General features: G+C 37.6%; 1 protein-coding gene across 1 annotated transcript in view; it reads left to right on the top strand.

Moving 5' to 3' along the window:
* The window catches only part of LOC106069353 (uncharacterized), a 49,908-nt gene that overhangs the window by 9,673 nt on the left and 14,845 nt on the right, over positions 1-25,390 (top strand). The window contains exon 2 of the mRNA XM_013228996.2: positions 11,922-13,739. Within this exon, the coding sequence (XP_013084450.2) occupies positions 13,295-13,739 (445 nt within the window). The 5' untranslated portion in view covers positions 11,922-13,294. The remainder of the gene's footprint in view (positions 1-11,921; positions 13,740-25,390) is intronic.

The following is a 25,390-nucleotide window of genomic DNA, read 5'->3' as shown; positions in this document are numbered from 1 at the left end:
CTTTCTAGTGTGGGATCTAGCGACACACCGACTGGGTACTCTCCCTTCCCATGGAAACAAAAAAAAAAAAAAAGCTTGTGTTAATGTAAAAATCTATTCAAGGTAATGACTGAAGCCCTCCTAACCTAACTGCAGTCTATTCATAATTAACGCAAATGTTTTATTTCTTACCCGCGGGCGTTCACGCTGCACCAGTTTATGTTTAACTTTATAGGGAAACAGGCAGTATAGGTCCAAGAAGTATTTAGTTCAAATTGGAAGCAGGGCAGGAAGGCCGGAGAAACGGTCCAAGAAGTGTTTAGCTTAAAATGGAAACAGGGCAGGAAGGCCGGAGAAACGGTCCAAGAAGTGTTTAGCTTCAAATGGAAACAGGGCAGAGAGGCCGGAAAAACGGTCCAAGAAGTGTTTAGCTTAAAATGGAAACAGGGCAGGAAGGCCGGAGAAACGGTCCAAGAAGTGTTTAGCTTAAAATGGAAACAGGGCAGGAAGGCCGGAGAAACGGTCCAAGAAGTGTTTAGCTTCAAATGGAAACAGATCAGGAAGGCCGTAGAAACGGTCCAAGAAGTGTTTAGCTTCAAATGGAAACAGGGCAGAGAGGCCGGAAAAACGGTCCAAGAAGTGTTTAACTTTAAAATTCTGATTTATGCTGAAAAATGATTAGTGTTGAAGAGCATCAGAAGGGCTAGATTAACAGCAGTGCCCCTAACAACGTAAAAAAACAACTAAACTTTTATAATATGCAAACTATATGATAAGAATAAGCAATTCTGGGACCACTAAAAATGCAGGAACTTACTGACTTACTTGACTTAATCCTGTGTACTTCCAGGGGAGCATAGGGCCGCAACCACACCTCTCCACCGAACTCGGTTCTGAGCAGCTTTCTTCATTTGCTCCCATGTCATTCAGGAAAGCTAGATTAATTGTGCAAGTGCCCCAATGTCCTTCATACCATAGCAGGTTTGATATGTTCATTAACGTCCTTAAAATAAGTGTAGGCACCTTCACGCAACACCCTACCTAAAGCCTCCACTCAAACACGGGCCTGAGGATTAGCTACACCTCATTAGGTCCGCGCTTGACTTTAATAGAAAAAGAAATGTAACAACTTTTTTTTTTTTTAACTTGCACTCAATACATTTTATTTTTCACTTTGAATATTTTTTCCCTCCTATCTCAAGAGCCTTTTGAAAACACAGTCTAGCCACATTCTCTTTCATTCAATGAATCCAATTTAAAACAATCAGGTACTCTTTACTGTTATCATTAAATAGATAAAGGCTTTGAAATTAAAGGTTGTTCTTTAACAAACCTTCAATAAAAACAGAAAAAAAAAAAAAGAAAAAGATATCTTTTTTATTTGCATTGATGCCGTATTACACGAATTGATTTGGTGGCAGTAAGGGCTTTTTGTTTTTCAGCGCAATTTAAAAAATGAGGGTAAGCTGGGGTGGTTGGAATTCTGATGGAAGCTACGGATCGTAAATTCCAGATGAAACTTGAACTGATTTGTACATGCTAAGCGCTTAATGACTTCACAGACACTCTCCCAGATGCTTCGCTGCCCTCATAAGTCCGCTATTGAGACTGTTGACAATATTGTCGTTACATGAAGAAGGACTAAAGGAAATAACAAATAACCATCTGTTTTATTAAAGTAAATAATAATAATAATCATCAATTTTTACAAAACTAATATAAACTGACTCCGTCTGTACACATTTTGTACATGTTATTTCTTCCATTCCCATTTTCGGAACCTGTTGAAACTTTGCACAATTATCTATTGTTCTTAACAAAATATGAATCCATAAAAATAATTCACAAATTGATTAATTTAATAGTGGTATTTTTTTTTTAAATAGAAAAGAGAAATAAATCTTACAGTATTGAGATCTATAAGCTGTAAATGTGCAATTATTCCCCTTATATAAGCTTGGTTTTTTTTAAACGTATTTTTTATATTTTGCTAGTTTTTTAAATTTCTGTCTCTAGCTTTATTTAACAAGGTACGTAATAAATGTAAGATGAAAGAGATTTGTTGTGCTATCAGCTAAATTTCACATTTACTTATCTAGGTATTAGTCATGCGACCCCGTCAACCCCCCCCCCCCACACACACACACACACCCTGACTCGTTTTATTTTTACCATCTTGCACCATTATACTCCATCGACTCCTTCCTCTTTTTTTTTTGTTTTTTCATCCAACTCTCATCTTTCAGCCGAGACACTTGTCTGTGGTGCCGCCGCATCACTCTCCGCCTTCCCTTCGCCCCGCCACCGCCTTCTCCAGCCCCCCCCCCCACCCCACCAAACCCGACAACACAAGTTGAGCACTTGTGACTCTTAAAGCCGACACCTTGCAGGTTGAACAGGCAGCGGAGAACCTTTTGAAAGGATAGCGAGCGTGACGTAGCCTCTTCAGTCTGGAACCTCAGGAGTGACCTTGTTCTTTTTCAGTCCGGGGCGCGCTATATCTGTCGCACTACGGGGTAAGTGCTCACTCTAACTAGGGTGGCGTCGGGTGCTGGAGAAAATTCTTAGTTTTTAAATGTCCAAGGGTTTACGGAGTGCATTTCTGAAACAGAAATACGTTGAAAACGACAATGTCCAGGATAGACATTTGCCCTAATTAAGTTGACCTTGGATAAAGACATTTGCCCTAATTAAGTTGACCTTGGATATAGACATTTGCGTAAGATATTCAGCCAGTAATTTCTTGGTTTCCCACACATTGCCTTTAAATGTTTGAACGTGTTGGTAAATCTTTCATAAAATTAAATTATGTTTAGTGCATATTGGATCGAAAAAATTGTTTAAGGTGTCATTTAAATTGTTTGTTTCCTAAAAAAAATTACTTGTTTTTAATCTTTTGTTTACGCATTTTGTAAATTAAAGGGAGCTAATGCCTTTTTTTTTCTTTTGTCATAATAAAATGAAAATAAAAAGTACTTTTACGAAATTAGGATCAGGAGTTCCTGAGGCAATAGCCCATCCTGCCCTCCCTTAAATCCGGCCCTGCCCCTATATATGATTATATATGAGGGACAATGAAAATACTCTGACCCTCTCAGAGACATCGGCCTGGTCTAACTTCGGAGAAGATGGGCCGTACAAAAGTACTGTTTAAAAAAACACAAAAAAAAAAACAGTCCCTCTCTCAGACCTTGCGGTGTATAGGGCAGATTGATGCTAAGGTCATCTGTTTCTTTGGCCACCGGTTAACTAGCAAGTCGACACTACTCGGGAAAGAGGTGTGTAAGGGAATTTTTTTTGTTGTTTTTTTTCAATAATAAACGTCTTTACTGAATGAAACCATTAGACGCCAGTAGTGACCTCTAGCGTAAATCTGTCTCATCAATTAATTAGTCCAAATTGTCATATAACAAATTATCACCGGTTGTTCTTGTCCCCACTTAAACCGAATTTAGCACAGGGGCAATAACCCCTAAAAACATTCACGCACCATAAGTCTGTTGTTGCATGTCCTACAGTCGTACCAATGTTCTTCAAAATTTTAAATCCGATTCTCTCTTTGTTTCTTTCGAATGTCTCTAGTCTATGTTGATGTTTCTTTCAATTGTTCTGTTGCCACACCATGCAGGTAACAGCGCCAGCGTCATCTGGTGACATTCAACTGTTGGCATTCTATTTTGGACACCTTTCTGTTGTCGTTACTAGCTAGTAAAAGTCCAGCGTATCGATGTAAATTAGGGCCTGGTAATTGGAGTAAAGAATACGCGTCGCACCATTAGGAACACGTACTAAAGGGAACTCAGACTGGAGATTGGGGAATCTTCGCGATAAACTACACAATATCCAGGTCGCTCAATCGAAATTTAATGTTGCCAACTTTAAAAAAAGCTTCAAAATGAGGTGCAAAGAAAATTTGATTCTGTAAAGCTAAAAAGTGCATTAAAATGTTCAAAGAACTTTTCAAAACATAACATATCAACGTTTCATGTAGTCTGTACACCGGATACGCCAAAATGCTAGCAATTATAGTTTTCCCACTATAAATGAAAATCTGTAAACAGCCTTCTGTTTAGTAAAACAACTGTGTTGGTCAGTCGTATACAAGCAAATTATTAAACATACTTTTTAGAAAAAACAACCACCAAAGTTTATGTAAGGAGAAAGCACCGCACAAATTTTGTCATATTTCAATACTGCAAGGTTTATCCTCCTTTTCTATTAAAAAAAAATCAACCATTTACCGCTAATTGATTAAAAATAAATGGTTAATTTTTTGGATTGATTCGTGTATTGTCTTTTACTATGAACATAAAAGTGGGAGAAAAACTAGTAAAAGAATCCACCAAGACAGAGTTGAAATAAGCCTTGTCACAATTGTGTTTAATACTGTTCATTTATCGAATATTAAAATGTCTACTTTGATGAGATTTTAGTGGCTTTTACATGTCTCTTAAGACAAAGCCGAAATACTCTAGCATATTACTCGTACCTTCAAGTTGGTATTATTCTGTGTATACTTGCTTATATTGATCAGTTCATCCTTGGAGTCATCAAATTTGTATTCTTTTTGGTAATTGAACGGTTCCACTTGAGTACATAGTTTGGAGACCCTTCTTTAGCTTCCAGATCGCTCTTTTGTTAACATATCTGTCATCATCATCTCATCATTAGCATCTACACAAGTCAATAGATAACCTGGGCGATCCCTGTTCTCCCCCACCCCCCCTGTTTTATTTTTTCATCAACGCTTGCCAACCTTGAGACATAAATAGCTTTTTATAACAGCGCACTCTGGCGGTGCCAAACTGTGTTTTTTTTTTCTTCCATAAAGCACACCTTAATTCTATCCGCTTGAGGTAAAAGAGTTACTTCCGACTCCTTTAGAAAAGCTGTAGAATTACGTCATACGGAAATTTCCGAAGTTATAAGCACTGATGATGATAGACAAGAGAAGAAAATCATTTTTTTGTATCTTGTTCGTTTGCATACTGTTGGTTTGTTTGGATGGACTACTTTTACTTCTAATAATAATTAATTGAACCTGAGGTCTTGGGTTCGAATCTCGAAGGCTGGGATTTTGAATTTCGAGATTTTAATCGCGTCCCTGAGTCCACCCAACTCTAACGGGTACCTGACTTTAGTTATGGAAAGTAAGGCGGTTGGTAGTTGTGCTGGCCACATGACACCCTGCTCGTTAACCGTTGGCCATAGAAACAGATGATCTTAACATCATCTGCCTCATAGATCGTAAGGTCTGAAAGGGAAAACTTTACTTTTACTATATATATCAATACTACTATATATATATAGGCCTACATAGATATTAAGTACCGTTAAAATTGCGCGATTAGAAAAATAAATAATTCTAAGTTAATGTTCTTTTTGTGTTCCCTTAAAGCTAAGAGACCAGCACATTTACTTTCTCTTGGTTTTTACCCATCATGCACTTACTGTAGTGTTCCTGGTCTAGTACTTCGTTGTTGACTTCCCGCATTTTGGAATAGTTAAAAAAAAATTTAGTGAAATAGAATCAAGAGGTTTTTGACTAGATTATTTTTTCGCATCTAGACATCAGAAATCTTAATCTGGAAACTAGTTCATGTGGTCTTGTAATACTGGAGAAATCTGGATCTATGGCACTGCACCGTGTGGTTAAACGCAGATTATATATATAGGCCTATATATGTATATATATTTATAGATCTTATTTGCGACAACTAAAAATCAATGATATTGGTCTCACTGCTTGAATAATCTCCTTCTCTATCTCTTTGTCTCTCTTTCTGTCTCTTTTGATTTCTATTTTTCAAATTTCTTCAAATTTTTTTTTTTAGATTTTATTCCAATTTTCTCTTTAGTATATTTAGCTATATTCTGTTCATCTTCCTAGCTTATGTCTTCTTATTTTCTCTTTCTCTCTCATTCGCGTTCTCTCGTTTTCTCTCTCTCTCTCTTTCTCTGTTTCTCTCTCTTTTTTCTCTCTCTCTCTTTTCTCTCTCTCTCTCTTTCCCTCTCTCTTTCCCTCTCTCTTTCTCTCTCTCTTTCTCTCTGTTTTTTCTCTCGCTTTCTCTTTTTCTCTCTCGCTTTCTCTCTCTTTTACTCTCTTTCTCTCTCTTTTACTCTCTCTTTCTCTTTTACTCTCTCTTTTTTCTCTCTCCCTATATCTCTCTCTCTCTAATGTTTGTTACTCTGGCTTTATCTTTTTACTCCGCTCCGATTCGTTTCTTATTCTAACAACGACTTTAACTAAGAGAGTCTCATTCTGTGACGTAAGAGTCTCATTCTGTGACGTTACTAAGAGAGTCTCATTCTGTGACGTAAGAGTCTCATTCTGTGACGTTACTAAGAGAGTCTCATTCTGTGACGTCACTAAGAGAGTCTCATTCTGTGACGTAACTAAGAGAGTCTCATTCTGTGACGTAACTAAGAGAGTCTCATTCTGTGACGTAACTAAGAGAGTCTCATTCTTTGACGTAACTAAGATATAACAGATACACATCAAGAAAACACATAGGCAATACAATGTTCAAATACACACACACAATCTACGAATATTAGCAGACGTTGAGTTCTTCCCTTCAATAAGCTTGTCTTTTAACACCGACTTTTTATCTGTCAATGTCTTAAAAACCTGGCCGATTTGAGAACAACAGAAAGTGTACGGAAATGGTAGGCATTTAAATAGAAGTTCACTTTGGGGGTTGGGGGGGGATGTTTTCACCTGTTAGGTAACCCTGACCTGCGAGTGGCATTATCATGTCATCTTTGGTATTAAGCATATACAGACAATTGCGTGGGTGTCAGAAGGATCTGCGTTAAATTAACACAATAAACTTACAAACTCCTGGGGTATATCTGCATGTCTTGAATTCAGCTTGATCCAGTTAGGGCTACGTTCTAAGGAAGATTACGCTAATAAGCACAGCATTTCTGTTTGGCTTTGCTGGTGATGGCCCGTTTATTGGTTCATTGACAAAAAAATATATATTCCTTCTGTTGCGTGCTTTTGGTGCGCATTAATTTGTGAGAAGATGTGTGTGTGTAGGCGTTGAGGGAGAGGTTGTAGTTGAAGCTGTATTTATGTCGGTGGAATGATACATGTCTCTTTCTATCTGCACATAGCCTCGTGTAATCTCAAGCGATGCTGCTGCTTACTTCACAGCAATGTAATCAACTTTATTTTGGTTCAAGGATGCGGTTGATCCCCAATGTATTTACACAAAAGACACACAGCATACTAGACGTCAGTAAGGTGGCTGAATAGTAAAGCGCTTGAGTATCGAGACAACTGTTACCGAGTTTCGAGTTCCATCCCGGAAAGGGTCAAGAATTTTATTTTAGGATTTTTATAGATTCCAGAATCTACCCATCACGTAAGATAACTCGGCATGTTTATGGGGAAAGTTGAGGCTGCTGAGAATCGGGCTAACCTCCCCTTTCATTTGTTATTACAAAACAGACAAACTTAATATCTGACAGCCTCATCGTATACTTTTTGTTTTACTTTCTTACATTTCACCCCCCCCCCTCCCTCGTGTTGCAATATTGACTCTAACGATTTTATAGAAATTCCACAACTAATCTTTAGCGTTGGGAAAAATTACTGACTGGCCACACACTAAAAACTGTGACAAGTAAAGACGTTGTGACCTACTGAAGTCGTCCGTGATCTAGTAAAGACGTCCGTAATCTAGTAAAGACGTCCGTAATCTAGTGAACACGTCCGTGATCTATCATTTTGTTTTCTTTTGTGTAGGTCCAACTGCCTTCCCTGTGGTTTTTACGTACACAAAAAATGATTTATCTGCTCACCAAGTGTTTTCAGAAGCTCATCTATTTAATCCTCCTGGTATCAGGGAGACAACATCTCTGCAGACGACATCTCTGCAGACGACATCTCTGCAGACGACATCTTAGTTCAATCCCCTGGGTAAACACACGTCTCTCTTCTACTTGCACTGATACATCGAATATCAAACGATCCCTGCAACGCAAACAACGAAAACAACTTTTGGAGAGGGGGGGGGGGGGAAAGCAATGATCGCACTGAACTACAAAACAACACGATTATAAACACTTCTGCAGATTGCAATCCTCGGGAGCTCCTCGCTTCCTTTTAATAGTAGATTACTATTTTTCCTCCGTGCTGGTAATGCGCTCCTTAAGTGTTTACTAAAGAATTGGAATGGAATCACTTTGACAAAACAAAACGTGATTGGATTGCGAGACGTGATGGTTTTGAAATCGCAGTTGTTGTTTGTAAATCATTACACATGTGGTTGTTTGTTTGTTTGTGTGGGCTCATCTGTTATGGTGAATAGAGGGCAAGGGTGTCAACAGGTATCAGCGACGGTCTTTGAAGCTAAATGATTCCTTATGCTTGCTTATAGGGCTTCAACTAGGAAAGGGTGGGCACGAGATCTCTTCTTAATGTTGGAGAAGACATTCTGGGGGCCTCATATCCCCCCCACCCCGCCCGTTGTATACCTCTTACAACAACACTGAAGATTAAATAGATGCACATGCAGTGGTTTAAGTGTATCCCTTTAATCCCCTATCAAAGTCGTGAGAAGACACCCATGACGAGGTGCACCACACGCCCCAGCACTTCCCATCCACGCCATAAACTACTCCCTCCCCCCCCCCCCTCTCAAAAAAAAAAAAGAAATTCAATGTAAGTGTTAGCTTGATTAAGTAGCGAGCCCAACCAAATCCTTTGTGTCAAATAACACCCTTCCTCCTCTGCTTTCTCTTTTTTTTTTTTTAACGAGCACTGTAACAGAAGCGTCATCTCCAGCCCCCCAGCCCACACTCTTTCCTCTATAATTCTTTTTCCTTTCACAGCTAGCTTTGACCCCACATGCAGATGGATATGAGGTGATTGGCGTTGATGACATAAGAGCAGTAGATATTACTCCACACTGATGGAGAAATGTTCTAATTCATTTCGGATGTAAACTTTTGGTTCTTAAAGTTTTTTTTTTTTTTCGGTTGAATGCACCCTTTCACATTCCTCCTCGTCATTCAGTTCATTTGAATGATGACATCTGAGCAACGCCAGACAGACATGACAGTTTTAAGCCCCTTCTTTTTTATTTTCTATTGGTCTCAGAAGAAGCCCCAGTTCATTAAGTTGGCTTTATTTGAAGATGGTCATGTCTAGACTCCTGGGTGCATGAGATTGATGAACTGGCCAGCAGGCCTTTCATCACTAAGAACAAGTGGACCACCGACGTAACAGCAACAACATTGGACGATGTTTATGTTGATCAATTGTATGTGTGTCAGTATGTAAGGTGTCGGAATGGATGTCTTGTCTATCTCTGCAATGTAATGTCTGCGTGTATGTATGTATAGATGTATACATGAACCTGTCTGTGGTTCTAGCTCTTTGATTGACTTCTTTGGAGGTATGAACGTATGTATGTTGTATTCGGTTGTGAGGTGCATATTTTTGTTGTTGTTCATTTTGGTTAGTTTTGATTCTATTTATTGGTTTGTTTTTAAGACAAGAGATAAGATAATTTTTATTGGTCCTTTCGAATGACAATTCAGTTGGACTAAAATTGACCACCTGAGCGTAACTACTGTAACAATAACAATACAGATGGAAAAGTACCCATGTATATCCAACGTACAAAATAAGGGATGGCTTGATAAGCTGCATTTTTTTTAACGTTGTATAATTTTGTGCACTTTTTTGTTGTACTGAAGAGTTCCTATTGTCTAAGTTCTTCAGTTTGTAAATCATTTTTTTCTTTATTTAGCTAGCAACATTGAAGTTCAATTTATCGTCAAAAAACAAACAATATGAAATGCATGTATGGGTACCGATTATGGTACAGTGTACTCCTGGGATAATATTTCCTGCATGTATTGTTTATACACGATGAGAATGGGGGGGGGGGGAGGTGTATAAATCTATCAAATGAGCACCAATGTCTTGGAGTGAAATGTGACGCACAGTTTTACACCTGTAGACATACCTATTAAAAACTCACCTCTCATAGGAAAGAAAAGGGAAAGAAGAAGAAGAAAAAAAAGACAGACAGAAAGATTAAGGGAGAATACCCACGTCACGGCGGTGCTACGAAGTTCGAGATGAGAGCGGTGTGAGGTGTGTGCATTCACATGGTGAGGCTGGGACCCCCATACTGGAGGTGGAGGGGGGGAGGTGTTCGGGATGCGCGTGAGTGGGATATTTTAAGTTTACAAGTGTCGTATGTAAATGTGGAAGATCATTCGGTATGTTTCTGAGACGGTGCCAGATCGACATGAAAGCCGAACAAAAAAAAATGTTTTATTGTTTCTTGCTCGTGCGTTGTCTCTCCTCTGGTTATTACAACGAGCAACAAAATGAAACGGTTCTACAAATGAGGGTTAAGGCGGATGACGTCATCTCCACACGAGGATCGGTTGGTAGACAGACGCTTTGTTTCCATGTTGGAAAACTTTTTGAAAAAATAATTTCTTTTCTCGTAATTATAAAAATTGAAGCAGAGTTCGGTTCACTGTGAATGTGTATGAGAGTTTTGGCTGAGTGAGATGTAGTGCACGTTAATTTGGTATATTATATTTATAAATATATTAGGTCTGCAATGTATTACTGGTCATCATTGTTTGCATAATTTGGAAATTGCATTTTTCGTTTTTGTTGTACTATATAAGTGGAGAAACATTTGTACTTTCCATTGATATACATGCTTGTTTTTATTTTTATTTCTATTTTTTTATACAAATAATAGTAAGTATACAAATAATTTAAAGAAGCTGTATATTTGCGTTAAAGTATCTAGTCTAACTAATTCCCAGCTTAGATTACCTCCCATGTTTCTATCCATTATGCCAAATAAAAGTGACTACAGATGCATGATTTCTAGACCATGTGAAAATCAAACTGAATGATAAACCCGCAACATTTAAAAAAAAAAAAAAGTCTGGAAAAGCCCCGATAATGACGTCATATGTCACCTGTTAACAGCTGGTGGGTATCAGACGGTAAAGAGGGAGAAAATCTAGGCGCCGGTTCCTGGCCTCCGATATTAACCTTTGCCCCTTTTATTAATTAATCAAAGCGTCGCTTCAAATGACAGGGTCAATGATGGTGGGTAAAAAAAAAAAGCTTTTCTGGGTCACAGTGTGAGGTCGGAAAGTGGTATGTGTAAGGTACTAACAAACATTGGTAATAAGAGGGGGGGGGCTAGTGTGATGTCAATGTACCTGTTTATGAACTGAATACTTTTATATTAATTAATGTGCCATGTGGCCTAGTTGTCTAATACTGGGCTCTTGTGTGTATGTCTGTTCGTGTGTATGTGTGTTATTTTGTTTTCTGGAGTATGTTCTAACCCCCCCCCCCCCCCAAAAAAAAAAAAAAAAAAAAAAACATCATTATCAACGAAATCAGTCACAAAACTTGTCTCTCCATTAAAGTGTTATTACACGGTGCTGATGTCGTAAGATACATTGAACACATCAGATTTGGAATACCTATATTTAAAAAAAAAAAAAGAATTGTACTTACTGTCTTATCGTAAATATTCAAGTGAGTTTCATTGAATCCTTCCATTCAGGTAGAACAATTCTGAAACCTAAGAGTTTAAGCCCACAAGTCTATTATCTATAAATATATATAGTCTATGGAGCCATTAACACTAGGTGGCTGCTTTTTATTTCTATTAAAAGAGAAAAGACCCTAAGATCCATGTCCTTAAATTTGTAGAGGAAATGCCTGCCATTTGGCTCGCTTGTTTTCAAACAAGAATATGTCTTTTTAACAGCTTTTCTTTGCAACTTAAAAGGAAATGTAGAACTTCGAGCAAATGAGAGAGAATGGGAGGTGATTGAGAGAGAGAGAGGGGAGAAGGAGAGAGAGAGGGAAAGAGAGAAGTGAACTGTAAACTTTTTTAATATCCTCCTTCATTTTATTTATTTTCTTTTAGTTTCCATCATTGACCAAACCATGACCAGTACTGACGTCGCAGGGGTATGGATTCTTGTGACCATCACTGCTCACTCCATCGAACACACAGATTTAGCAGCCATCCGTGGGACAGACTGACAACCACTGGTCGTCAAGGGAGCTCATCCTTTGACCTTCACAGGCACGTGCTGAACTCAGAGCTCAGCCGTGTGCCGGGCAAGCATCTAAATCGTTCGTCGTTGAGTTCTTCATCTGTGATCAAAGTCCAACAGACCATTGCACCGGACAGTCCAGATTTTACGTGTCCGCATCATTCACATTTATGAGTAACAAAAGTAGGAATCTTTAAAACAACAACGCCATTTTCTAATAGTATTTGAACCCAAGGAACTCTGTCTCAGATTCGTCTTTAGAATAAATAACAACGCGCCTGATTTTAATGTAGATAATGAAATTGTTGAGCTCCTATCATAGTAATTAAACATCTTAACGGGCTAATTTTCCATTGAAACTCTATATAAATAGCCTGACCCATACAAAAGCACCAAGCGAGAACCCGCACCAAGTGAGACACGGCTTATTCAAAGAGTGCTTCTCTAATGAAATATTCAGCCACAAGTCTCGCGCACGTTAATTAGCGAGATCAAAACGTCTTCGTAATTGTTTTTTTTTTCTTTCCCTTACGTTGTTAACAGTAACCTCCCTTTCCCTCCCTTAAGTTTTATTTTTAAACATTCCACAAATGCACAGATGCGTCAATCAATGCTTGACTTTTGAAGATTTGAAGTCAGCTTGTATCTTGTTATTTATTTGAGTCAATATTACTTTGTTTCAAGCCCACCTACCTCGAGTTATACGCCGTGTAGACGTATCACTACTCTCTGCGCTCTGCTGCACTTGATGCATTAGTTTATGCTGAAAAGCCACGGTATAGCGTCTATCATTTTTGGACAAGCTGATCAGACGAGCCGTCTCAATGAGGGACCTCTCTCCCAACAGATTTACTGACAGTTCCAAAGTTAGTAAATGTCTAGAAGGACTCGATCAAAGTTTCTCGCCCCGAAGGTACGCTGCAGTCTCAGCTAGTGACACGCCTTGCTCGTGTAACCATCCTGCATCATCTAGTCTGCGACTTGACGTGCACCAACATGGTGACATTAGAGGGCTCTCCCGCGGTATTCAATTTCATTTAGAGCCTGTCTCTGCGTCGCTTTGCGCCCCTGTGCAACATCTGTTTAACCAGAGAAAGACAATCGGATTTTTGTATTTCTTCCAACACGTAGACTGCATTCACTTCAGAGAGGGACCTTTTTCTTCTCGTTCTACCCAATCACTTCAAGAGCAGAGAGATTCCAGACAATCGATATCTCTCTTCAGGTTTTGGCTGAAGAGATGCAATCAAACCTCCACCGTAATTCAGTGAACTTACCCGCCGTTCCGTCTCTCACTACGACGTCGTTGTCATCGTTCTTCAAGCATTTTTCATCAGCAACATCGTACTCAGCATCGTCGCGCCGATCAGCGTCCTCCATCGCTTGTTCGCCTTTCACGAAGCAACTCCTCGCCTTGACCATCCTCTGCGGGCTGCTCTTCAGCTCGGTTAGCCCCAAGCCTATCCCTGGCAACGACACGGAGAAGCATCCAGACACGAACGGCACCGACATTCCTTACAGTGACCAGCCTCCTCGTAGTTTAGGCGAGGGACAGGACAAAACTCACTGGAACAGACAGCCGCACGACCGTCTGTACTATTTGTTGGTCGGACAACAAAACCAGCAGTATCTGACCGTCTTCAAAGACAATATTTACGGAACTTTTGACCAGAAGCCTCAGCAAGGTGAGTTTATTTTTCCTTCTAATTATGTTTTCTATCTTTAATACATTAACTCTTTCTCTCCTAATTGATACCATCGCTGATTTGACCTCATTAAATTAAATTAATGTTTGATTGTATAAACTTGACTTTGTGTAACATAAAAAGCGCATGCATTCCCCTTTAAGTCTAGACCAAATAAAACATTTTCTGATAACAAACGAAAAAGTTATTGAAGCTTCATCCTAACAGGGGAGTGAAATAGTAATAAGCAAAATGAAGAGTTCCCTCGAAACGTGGAAAAATAATTACGGAGAGAACGAGTTAATTATCATTTAGTTCCTTCAGTCGTTGTGGATGAGTTTTTAAACACATTTTAAACAGAGCGTTCTTTGTTGGACTTCTGGATAAGACTTGGACATTGACTCGGAATTCTCTTCAGATTTCAAATCTCTTAAAGTTATTTTTTTAACTTTGAATGTCATAACCTTTTATTATAATTATTTTTATAAAGCTTTCAAAAGAATTTTGTTCCAGTAATGTATCGCGTTTGACCAAAACCATACGCTATAGAAGGCCTCAGCACTGACCTCCAGCATCACAACCTGTGGGCAGATTAGACCAATAGCTCGTTGCCACGTCTAAATTGCCCACAAGTTGTGACGTAGCAGGTCAGTGTTCAGGCCTTCTATAACGTGTGGTCTCGGTTTGAAACATGATTTCAACAGAGACCCAAAAAACAAAAAAGGTGTTTAAAAATAATAACAATGGAATGGTGCACGAGAACAGTTACTACATGAAAGATAAAACGCAGTCTCTTACTTACATTTGGAAACATATTCAAAAAATGTCATCATAGCTTAATATTCAAATATGGATTGAGAGCTACAATACCGATACAAATATGGATTGAGAGCTACAATACCGATACAAATATGGATTGAGAGCTACAATACCGATACAAATATGGATTGAGAGCTACAATACCGATGTACATAGTGTTTTAGTCCTTTAAAAAAAATTAATTGAACATGTTGTAAGTACGTCGCGCACCCTGGGGTAGTGGGCTCCCCGCAGTTTGAGAAATGCTGAAGTCTGACTTGTATAAGTTCAAAGCGGACGTTTTTTTTTTTTGTAACTGCTGCTCCACTGTATTTAAATTTCTGCTGACCCGGTCGTCTATTATGTCTATCTTGAAGAGAAACTGTTTGAACCTTTGGGGGCCATGGTATATCGATTTTTGTTTCGATTGTAGTCTGAAATCTATTGACACACTGTACGGGAATTCCATGCCTTGATTTTGTCAAAAAAAAAAAAAGTGCTTTCACCCCCCCCCCCCCCCAATTCCTGCATTACACATTCATTCATACATTGATAGATAAATCATTCATGCTTTCCCCCCTCGGCCTTCATTTCTCTACCAAGCCCTCTGCATTGAATTGATCCAAATGGGTATTTAAACTGAGGGGAGTAGATGCGTAACGCCATTTAACATTTTTTTAGTTATTTTTTTTTTATAACTTTATGCTTGGAGATTGTGTTAAACGTTTCTATTGTCTACCAATTCAGTTTCATATCATCCAAAGACCATGCTAGACAACTTATTTATATGAAAGCATTATTTAGTGAAGTTGAGTTAGCGGGTGTGTTTTGATTCCCCTTAGTTGTAGGTCTATTTTGTACTTGGTGTAGGACCTGAGAATGCTGGAATGTGGAATAGTCTAGGAGAGAGAGAGAGAAAGAGAGAGAGAGAGAGAGATTACGGGTGTGTGTATATATATATATATATATATATATATACAACCAGCGGCGTAGTGAAGGAGGGGGCAAAAGGGCACGATGCCCCGCGCCACCCTCAAAGGGGAGGGGGGGGGCACACCCAGCCTATATTTCTATATGATGTTCATGAAAAAATGGAGAGGGGCGCCAATAAAGTACCTTGCCCCGGGTAAACGTTTTGCTCACTACGCCTCTGCACACAACCCAATCCAGTTTCACACACATATCAATACTTACATAGCTTAAAAGTAAAGTCCTAAAAAAGCTACTCAAGTATTGGTTGTCTAGACTTCATTTTATTTTTTGTTGAAAAGGGGAGCTGGGTATTTTAAATAACTGTGATCTCATTGAAAAGATAAGCTGATGTCAGCATATCTCATTCTCTGTATTGTGTAACTACCTACGTGTTGAAGATTGTCCATTCACCAGCTCAATCTAATTGAAACCAAAAGTGTACAGTTTTGGCGTAATACTAACAAATGGGGGGGGGGACAACTTGGGAGCTGGTGTGCGTATCTATAAGGTGGGGTGGGGGGGGGGGGTAGCTGGATGTTTGTGTGTGTGTGTTTTCACATAAATATGAGTGTAGGTCTGGGTGTTACTATCATATTGCTGCAATTTAATACTGCGAATATGCACATTTTAGAATCTTTATTTCTTAAGTAAATTAGGTTGCCGTTGATTAGCATACTTTCTGAGTGCCACAGGTTATAACGTCGCAGGTCAACGTTCAGGCTGTCTATAAAGATTAGCCTCGGTTGAAGCCCCAGTTAGCCCCTATCCCGAGTTTCGGAGACTACTTTATTAAGCGCAATTGAATCACAGAACATTAAGGTGCCGTAATCTGTTTTTTGTGCCAGTTGTCTGCTCGTGTAGCTAGTCTCTCCGCTTCCACCAACAGACGTTTTCCACAACGAGCCACGATGAACACACAAGAGTTTGTATCCCTGGCAATGACTGAAGCCAATTAGGGACTCAATGATTAAAACAAAATTATTTTCAATGTGAGTTTACACACGCACACACTAATACCCACATGCCTTTTTGGTTAAATTGTAGAAACATTTCTTTAAATTTGTTCTTAGTCAATTGTTTTTCTTTATTTTTCACTCAGTTTGTTTCTTTTTTTCTTCTTATCTGTTAATCTTTTTTTTTTTATCTTGCTATTTATGGTGTCTCAATGTTTTGTTATTCTAAGTCTAGCTACTTGCTAGTGTTCGACTCTTGATTTATGGACTATCACATTTTATATAGTTCTTGTGTACATGTAAACAACATGATCAGATACAATACTCTCAATACTCTAAGTACAACAATAAAATGTATATGGAATAGAAGGGACTGGCATCTACACGCAGAGAGAGAGAGAGGGAGAGAGAATGAGACAGACAAATTGACAGACAGACGAACAGATAGATAGATAGATAGATAGATAGATAGATAGATAGATAGATAGATAGATAGATAGATAGATAGATAGATAGATAGATAGATAGATAGATAGATAGATAGATAGATAGATAGATAGATACAGAGACAGACAGACAGACAGACAGAAGCTCAGAAGTTACTTAGATCTGAGCATTAACAGTTTGTAACTTAAATTGGCTGACTTCTTTCATTATAACATTCTTTTTTTTTAAATAAAACAAAAAGTGTAGAAAAAAAGAAGACATAAAATGAGTTAGTCTTTCGTAAAAAAAATAGAGGTACTAAAGACCCAAATTTACTTTGATTCAGTTACTAGTTGTTGTTTTTTTTCTAAACTAAACTTTTTTTTTCTTTCAAAATTCCAAGTACCAATGGAATTATAATATCTTCGACAATTTTAGGAAGTGTGTTTAGATTACATTTTATAGTGTTTTTAGATTGAATTGTTTCCAATATTTATTTAGAGAAAAAAAAAAGCACGCCTTCAGAGGAAGGGAGAGAAGGGTTAATTCCTGTTTCATTATAAACTTTATGTACCTCGGCATTATAATCGTCTGGTACCGGCCCATTCTGGAACCCAAGACACAAAGGCCAGTCGTGCTATACTAACAGACGTATGTACCAACAAGGCCTTCCATTGTGGACACTCTACTGGCGGTGCCTATTGTCAATGGCGTTGACCCCGATACGCATAATAAATAAAGGTACGGGCTCTCTGGAGTTAATTACAGCTTGTTTCTAGATTATATACACAGTTAACCCTCCGAAGACGATCTGTCTCCTTCGGTTATTGATTTTCCTTTTAACTATGTGTTTAAAACGAGTTTTGCTGTTTTTCCACAATCGTATCCTAATACTTTGATAAAATATTATTTTACAGGGGAAAAAAAAGAGATTGCCTTGAAAGAACGTATTCTACGGGTTTGGTATATGTTAATAAAAAGAAAAAAAAAAGAAAAGACTTAGAACATTGGGTCTCAGATCCAATTATTTTGTGTGGGTGTGGGTAAGAAGGGGGAGACAGAGGTGTGGTCAAGAAAAGATATTTTCACAAACTTCAGATTTTTTTCTTTATTGCAATTTAAATCTTATTTTATTTATTTAAACAAAGCTTTTGGTCTACTTTCGGTTTGAAACTTAGCTAATTTTTAAGGAAGATTTTAACTACAGTTGCTTTGTAGCCTATACGTCCCTTCACAGCGTGAAAATATAAATAGCGTTTGTTTATTCATATACTGAGGGGTCAAGGGTTCGGACTATTAGTTGGTTGTATGTATATAGATAGAACAAGTGTTTAAACAATGAAGCGCTAGCTTGACCTTATGACCTGTGTATTTCACTAAAAGACAAATAGTTACTCTTCAATGAACTCAACTTTTATCTATTAAGAGAAAAGAAAAAAAAATAGCCTTGTTCCAGCCCCTCTTGCCCCCAACCATTCTGTTGCTAGTCAATTTGCAAAGACTTTTACAGAGCATTTATTAACTCGTTCCACCTTGCTTCACTGTCATGCAACTCTATAAGATTTACTAGGTAGAATGGATGCTATGTCATGTATTATTATAAAAGTTTATTTAACTGATTGTATAATAATCCTTTTCTAATTTACCATATTAAAAAACAAAAAAAAAAATACTAGTATTATAGTGACAGTAATTTTTGTCATACAAATCTACACACAAACATCGCAATATCATTATATAATTATTTTTTTTTATCATTTACTTTTTCATTGGTCAAATATTTCCTTCTTGCAATCAAAGTATATCTCTTGGTTTCCGTTCTATTGCCTCATTTATCTCCCCTTTCACAACTATTTGTACACAAATACTCAACGTTATTTCCTACCTTTTTACCCCAGGTACTATAAATAAGCTTACACACTCTCAGGAGTTCAAACACATAACATACACACAAAACAAAAAAACAACCACAGAGTGTCTACTATTATTTAGGACTTGGTGTGAGGTGCTAATCAGTATCAGATAGCCAAGTACATCTCTCTCTCTTCCAGAACTACTAATATCGGTTTGGTCGAGTAACCTCCGTACTTGAGAAATAGGCAACATACTCGCGGTACACACAGAGACCAGACTGTAAACACACTTACTTCGGATAGTTCCACTCTATAGTTCTAATGTGTGTGTTTGTGTTTGCTTGCTATCGACAAGGACTGAAACTAAAATAATACTATGTTGTTTTTTTTTTAATTCATTATTACCCCCGGCCACTAGCGTCAAGAATCTATAGGAGTTATCTCCCCGTATCTCCGACTAATACTTATGTTGGCCATATCATTGTGATTTATGTATACCTACGTTGTGCTGAGTTTATAGAAAAAAAATAATTCTCTCTGTAGGACCTGTAAGTTAGTCAGTGCTAGTCAAAGGAGTTAATCACTTTAAAATATATATATACATTCATTCTATATAGGACCAAAAATAAAAGATTTTTATATTTCAAAAGTATACTAAGAATGGAAGTCTATAGTTACATTTCGAACGTCTATAAGAAATTTATTTATATATAGTGTAACATATGAGTATCTGGTCAGAAAAGGAGGCTACCATTTTATATAAAGTCTATTAGAAGAAAGAAACTTTTATAATGTTTCAATGAGTAAGTCCGATTGAAAGGCTACATAACTTTAGTTATATATTTGTACATAGACTCATAGATCATTTTAATTTTATAAAAAGGGGTGAATATTATTTATATAGAGCATATTAATAGGAAGAGTCTTGTATTTTGTTACATATAGTATGTTGAAAGAAAGGGGTTGGAGTAGTTTTAAGTAAAGTTATATAATTTAATGGGGGCCTCTATTATTTGAAAGTGTGTTGGTCGAAATAGGCAGGACAATGGGCTGGTTTTGAATTATGCATTATGTTTGGAATGGAGGGGGGTTGGGGGGGGGATTACAAATAGGCCTAGCTATAAACCAAATCAGACTCATTGGTTAAGATGACCAGTGAACAACATTACATCTACACTAGCCCTTGACCCTGCAGATAAATATCAGAACAAACTAAAATTGCGTTAGTGAGCTTAGGAAAAAAACAACAATCCCTTTAAGCTGTAAACACAAAGGCCAGTGACTGAAAATAAGCCAATCTCTTATTAATAAAAACAAAACAAGAATGAGGGACGTCCAAATATTATTAGATTGTTTAGGCCTTTTACGACAAATAAAGATTTTAAATTTAGTATCAACCTCAATAGCTGTCCCTTAACAGTAAGCACCGTAAGGAGAAAAGCCTTTACCGGTATTAATTTTGTGTAGTCTGTCTGTCCTTCTGTCAGGTTTAGATAAAAAAAAAAACTAGAAAAGCCCTTTAAAATCTGATTTCACCCTATTTTAAGTAATCTTGTGAGCCCTACTTAAATTTGTACATAACTTTTAGAATGTAAGGAATCCTTGGTATACGAAATAGCTATCATCTCTTTGACACCATCTAAAAGAACAACAACTAAAAGCCGAATGATAAACCAAACCGGGTTGGCCCAGTACGACATTGATACTTGTCGGATATCTAAATGACAAACTTGTTCTTGCGGTTTGAATACCGTCTGGTCCTGTCCCCTGTAGTTGCTTGCCATTGCGAGACATTATCGTTGCGGTGTTAGACTTACCTGGCACCAGACTTAATTCCAAATCCAGGAAAACAAAAGAAAAATGTCTAGAGTGTATACTTTTGAAACACGGTCTGATAGACTAGAGCTAATGTAAAAAACAATAAATTAGAGATATGTTTAGAGTTGAGATTAATATATATATATGTATATGTATGTATGTATATATATATATAACAAAACCCACGTAAACCCTTTCAAGTATTTTTAAGGATTTCTAATTTTTTTTTTATTGTTTTGGTTTTGCGAGTGTGTAATTTTTTTTATTGTTTTGGTTTTGCGAGTGTGTAATTTTTTTTATTGTTTTGGTTTTGCGAGTGTGTAATTTTTTTTATTGTTTTGGTTTTGTGAGTGTGTAATTTTTTAATTTTTTTTTGTAATTTTGGGAACGTTGAGAATGTTGTTATATAGAAAAAATGTTATGTAATTATTTACACATTGGGATTACTTTATTACGCTTTCAAATGTAAGTTAAAATTACGAAACTGTTTTTATGGTTTTAAAAACGGTAACATTCGATGAACGAAACTAAAGATGAAAAGACGGAACAGCGTCAATAAAACACAGGTCTTAATTTGTGGAAGACAGAAAACAGATTCAATTTAGAAAACAGGTCAGCAGGACTCTTGAGGCATCCCCAACAGACTGTCAGCAGGACTCTTGAGGCATCCCCAACAGACTGTGAGAAATGTGCGTGAAAAGTGTCCTCTCACGGAAATTATTTTTAAAAAAAAAAGATCAATTTATCAATTTTCATATCGCTAATACCATTACAAGATCAATAAGTGGAGATGTACACCATACATTCAACAAGGTCAAGGTCGCTAAATGGAACTTCAATGTTGCCAACTTTAAAACTATGTAGCTACAAATTGAAGAGCTTCGAAAATGTGATTTTGCCGTGCAAAAACAAAAGTGCAAAACAAATCATATAACTTTTAAAAAAAAAAAAAACATTGTTTATCTGTACACCGGATACACCGATTTTAGTTTATTCCGACATAGATGAAAATCTCATATCCAATTTGAAAGCTTGATGATAACTGCTACGAACTACGACAAGTGTGAATTGTGGTTATTGTTAAAGGCGTTGTTTTCAATATATCTAAAACTTAATCTAAATTTGACATTTGTTCTTTGTCCTAGTCATAATGCTATCAATCTTTATACACACAACTAAATCATGCATGCAGACCTATAGCGTTGTCGACATGTGCACAGGAAGACACCTACAAACACAGACCAACAGCCCGGGCACTAGGTTACTCGTGCATGAAAACAGGTACATGCTCCAGGCGTCTTTTAGGACGTAGAGTGCCAAAGACGTATCTTGATAAATTACTGTAATTACTATACCTTGCGTCTGGAGATTTTTTCTTTTTCACTTTTTGCGAATTTCGCCAAGAGTTCAATAGAAATGTATTATCTTTGCCTTGCTTGTACCAAATCGACATTTCGTTGAACGTTACGATGTTAAAAGAACGAAAGGAAAAAAAAAAGAAGAGGGAAAGAATGGGAAGTGGTTAGAGAAAGCGAAAGCAAAAAGAAGCAAATATCATGACATGTGATTAGCTTTAACCCATTCCCGCCTGCTCTATTTTACAAGTTGTACACTCATAGAAAAATAGTGCTTGGTGTTAGGCATTTATGGGTTAAAGTCAAATCAGGGCAGCATTAAAATGTGTTGACTTCTTTTATAGAGATAACCAATGTACTTGGTTTAAGTATCCATACCAATGTGTAACCAGCAAATTTGACAGCTAAGATCTTTGTGCATTTTCTTTGTTTCAGTTACATGATGGGCGCACCCTGTTAGCGCTCTGTTATCCCCCCCCCCCCTTTTTTTTTACAGAAGTAGATCTATTATCTATGGTTAGTCAAGTTCACAAGTCCTGTCACACTGTCAAAGCCGTCATATATAAGCGCTGTGCGAATTCTTGTTTTGTCCACAGTTTGCTACTTCATTACAAATTTGTTTATCGTCAAATATCAACGTCACACACACACACACACACACACTCGCACAAACACGTTAAAACGCACAAACTCACACATACACAAAGCTTTTCCCCCAATACTATCTTTTTACAGAAAAGAAAAAAAAATCCTAGTTGATTCAAAAGATTCCGGAGGAACGTGGTGTTCATCTTCCTTGCTCTTCCAATGTGTTTGCACCGATACGTCCAAACAACTCTCCCCCCCCCTTTTTAAATCAAGTTGTTCATGAACTTTAACACAAGCAATGGAGGAAAGTCGCTAGGATAGGAAAACACATTTACCTGTCAATTAAGCCGCTGTCGTCTGCTCCAAACCTTGAGTAGCTCAAAAATTGGTTTAAACGTTTGTCACCAGGGCGCCACCCCACCCCCCCCCCTCCCCAGTTTGTGCTTATGTGTATTTGCTCCTTGTGAAGTAGGCGCCCCTCGAGTCATAGTTTTGTGTGTGCTAACAACTACGGCTGTGGTTCTCAGCTGGTGACAGATGGTTCTGTCGATGCGATGATTCGTGTTCTAAACTGAGCAGAGGTGTCGAAGACTCGAAACCATTGGATTCAAATTGTCGATCAGCCTGGCTAAAGAATCGTTCACTTGTGAGATGATTTTTAGAGGCGGCCGAATAGTCATTGCTCAACTCTGGATGCCAATAAAAAAAAGTAAAGATCACAGAACTTTTTATGTACAAGTGAATATCGATTATTATTAATGACAAATTTTTTTGCCGTGGAAATAAATACGAATACGAGCCTAATGCATCGTCAAGTAAAGAGTAAAGTTCCCCTTTCAGACCTCGCGGTCTGTAGGGCAGATGATGTAAGGCTTATCTGTTTCTGTGGCCTACAGTTGACGCTGGTGTCATGTGGCCAGCACAACGACCGACCACCTTTACTTTACCCTGTCAGGTAGCCATTAGAGTTGGCTGGATTAAGGGGCGGCATAAAAATCCCGAAATTCAAAATCCAAGTATTCACCAGGATTCGAACCCAAAACCCATCGGCTCGGAAACGAAGCGCTTTGCCACTTAGCCACCGCACTCCACAGTGTATCGTAGCTGTTCTCATATTTTTTAAAATTAAAAAGCTTATATCAGCTCACTCCGTCAGTCTCTCTGGAAAACATTTTTACACGTTTTTTCTCCTGCTTCCCATTCTTGGAAATAAATCTTACAGTATTAAGACATATGGCTGTAAACGTGTAGTTCTTTCTCTTATATAACATAATATTCTATACTATGCCTGTTATTATCGTATATGGTATTTTTTATTAATTTTGCTTCCATTGCTTTTGGTTTGTTGGTTTCTTTCAAAATCATTCTATAATAGTAATTACATTGAATAAATTAGGTTCGTGGCTTTTTTTTTGGGGGGGGGGGGGGCTCATTTTATAAGAGAGCCTTCTCTAGATCGAGAACCTCTGAACTACATTTTTTTTAATGTGGAGATAATAATGGTATTAAAAAGAATCTTCTACAAAACATTAGTTTTACAAAAGAATGTATTGCGCTGGCCTCCCCTTTTTACATCTCTGCTAATTCCTACGAGATGGAATGCGTTACGATAGACTGGCCGTGAATAAGTCTTCAAATGAAAGTGATCAAATTAACACTAGAGCAGGGGGCCGTAAGACGCCTGAATGGAGAAGGACGGTAACTCTCTCCAGGGAAACGTAACTGCGTGAGAACCGACTATAAAAATAAAAAATAAAAGTGTAGCCACCCGGAGAAAGTTGAAAAGTTCTGTTGAGATTCACGAAATGAAATTAATGTAATAATAATCTTGAAATGCATTATAAAAGACCCTGTAATTATATATGTCCGTTGAAGTGAGAATGAAATAGTATCTAGCGAGGCTGACACGTAGGGAATGGAAGGAAGATTTGAAATTTAGAATTCCTTAGAAGCGCTAGTAAATTATTCTTTTTCATTGAGTTTTGAGAGAATATGTATTTAGAGATTGTAAATTTAGACATTGTGATTTTAAAAGATTATGTATTGACAGATTGAGCATTTAGACATTGTCATGTTAAAAGATTATGCATTGACAGATTGAGCATTTAGACATTGTGATGTTAAAAGATTATGTATTGACAGATTGAGCATTTAGACATTGTGATTTTAAAAGATTGTGTATTGACAGATTGAGCATTTAGACATTCTGATTATAAAGATTGAATTGAAAGCTTGTGTCTTTTAAAGAGTGTGTATTGAAAGATAGTAATTTTGAGACAGTATGTTTTGAGAGATTATAAGATGTAAATATTGAGAATGATTTATAAAATTTTTCAGAGATTGTTTATTGTAAGATTGTGTATCGAAAGATTTTGTTTTCAAACTTATGAATTGAGAGCTAATGCATTGAAAGATTGTGTATTAAGCGATCGTTTGTTGAGATATTGTATTGTAATAGTAATGTGTGTAGGAAGATTGAGGGAGTATTATCTGAAGACTTACATATTGAAAGATTGCGCATAGTTTTTAAAAGTGAACATAGTGAATGATGATGACCTTAGATAGTCTCTGAATCACGAACTAGTTCATTGAGTATTTCATTCATTTACCGATTACTATGGGCATGCACATTCAGACTTTTAAACGCTTGAAACAAAATTTCCCAGTACTGAAGAGCACATTGACGACATTTATCCTACTCTCTTTTTTGTTTTTACGACACTCTCCTTGACGCATGTCTGAGACTTCCTACTTCCACACTGCACCACAGTGAAGTCATTTTGACATGGACTTGAACTCCCACGCTGTCATGTCATCCAGACGATGCCACCACCCCCTACATCCCCACCCCTTACCACCATCCCACCCCAGTCTCTTGATACAGCTTG

Source organism: Biomphalaria glabrata, chromosome 8, assembly GCF_947242115.1.
Source record: "Biomphalaria glabrata chromosome 8, xgBioGlab47.1, whole genome shotgun sequence".
NCBI lineage: Eukaryota > Metazoa > Mollusca > Gastropoda > Planorbidae > Biomphalaria > Biomphalaria glabrata.
The sequence above is the reverse complement of the archived record's forward strand: the minus strand, read 5'-3'. Positions and strand labels throughout refer to the sequence as shown.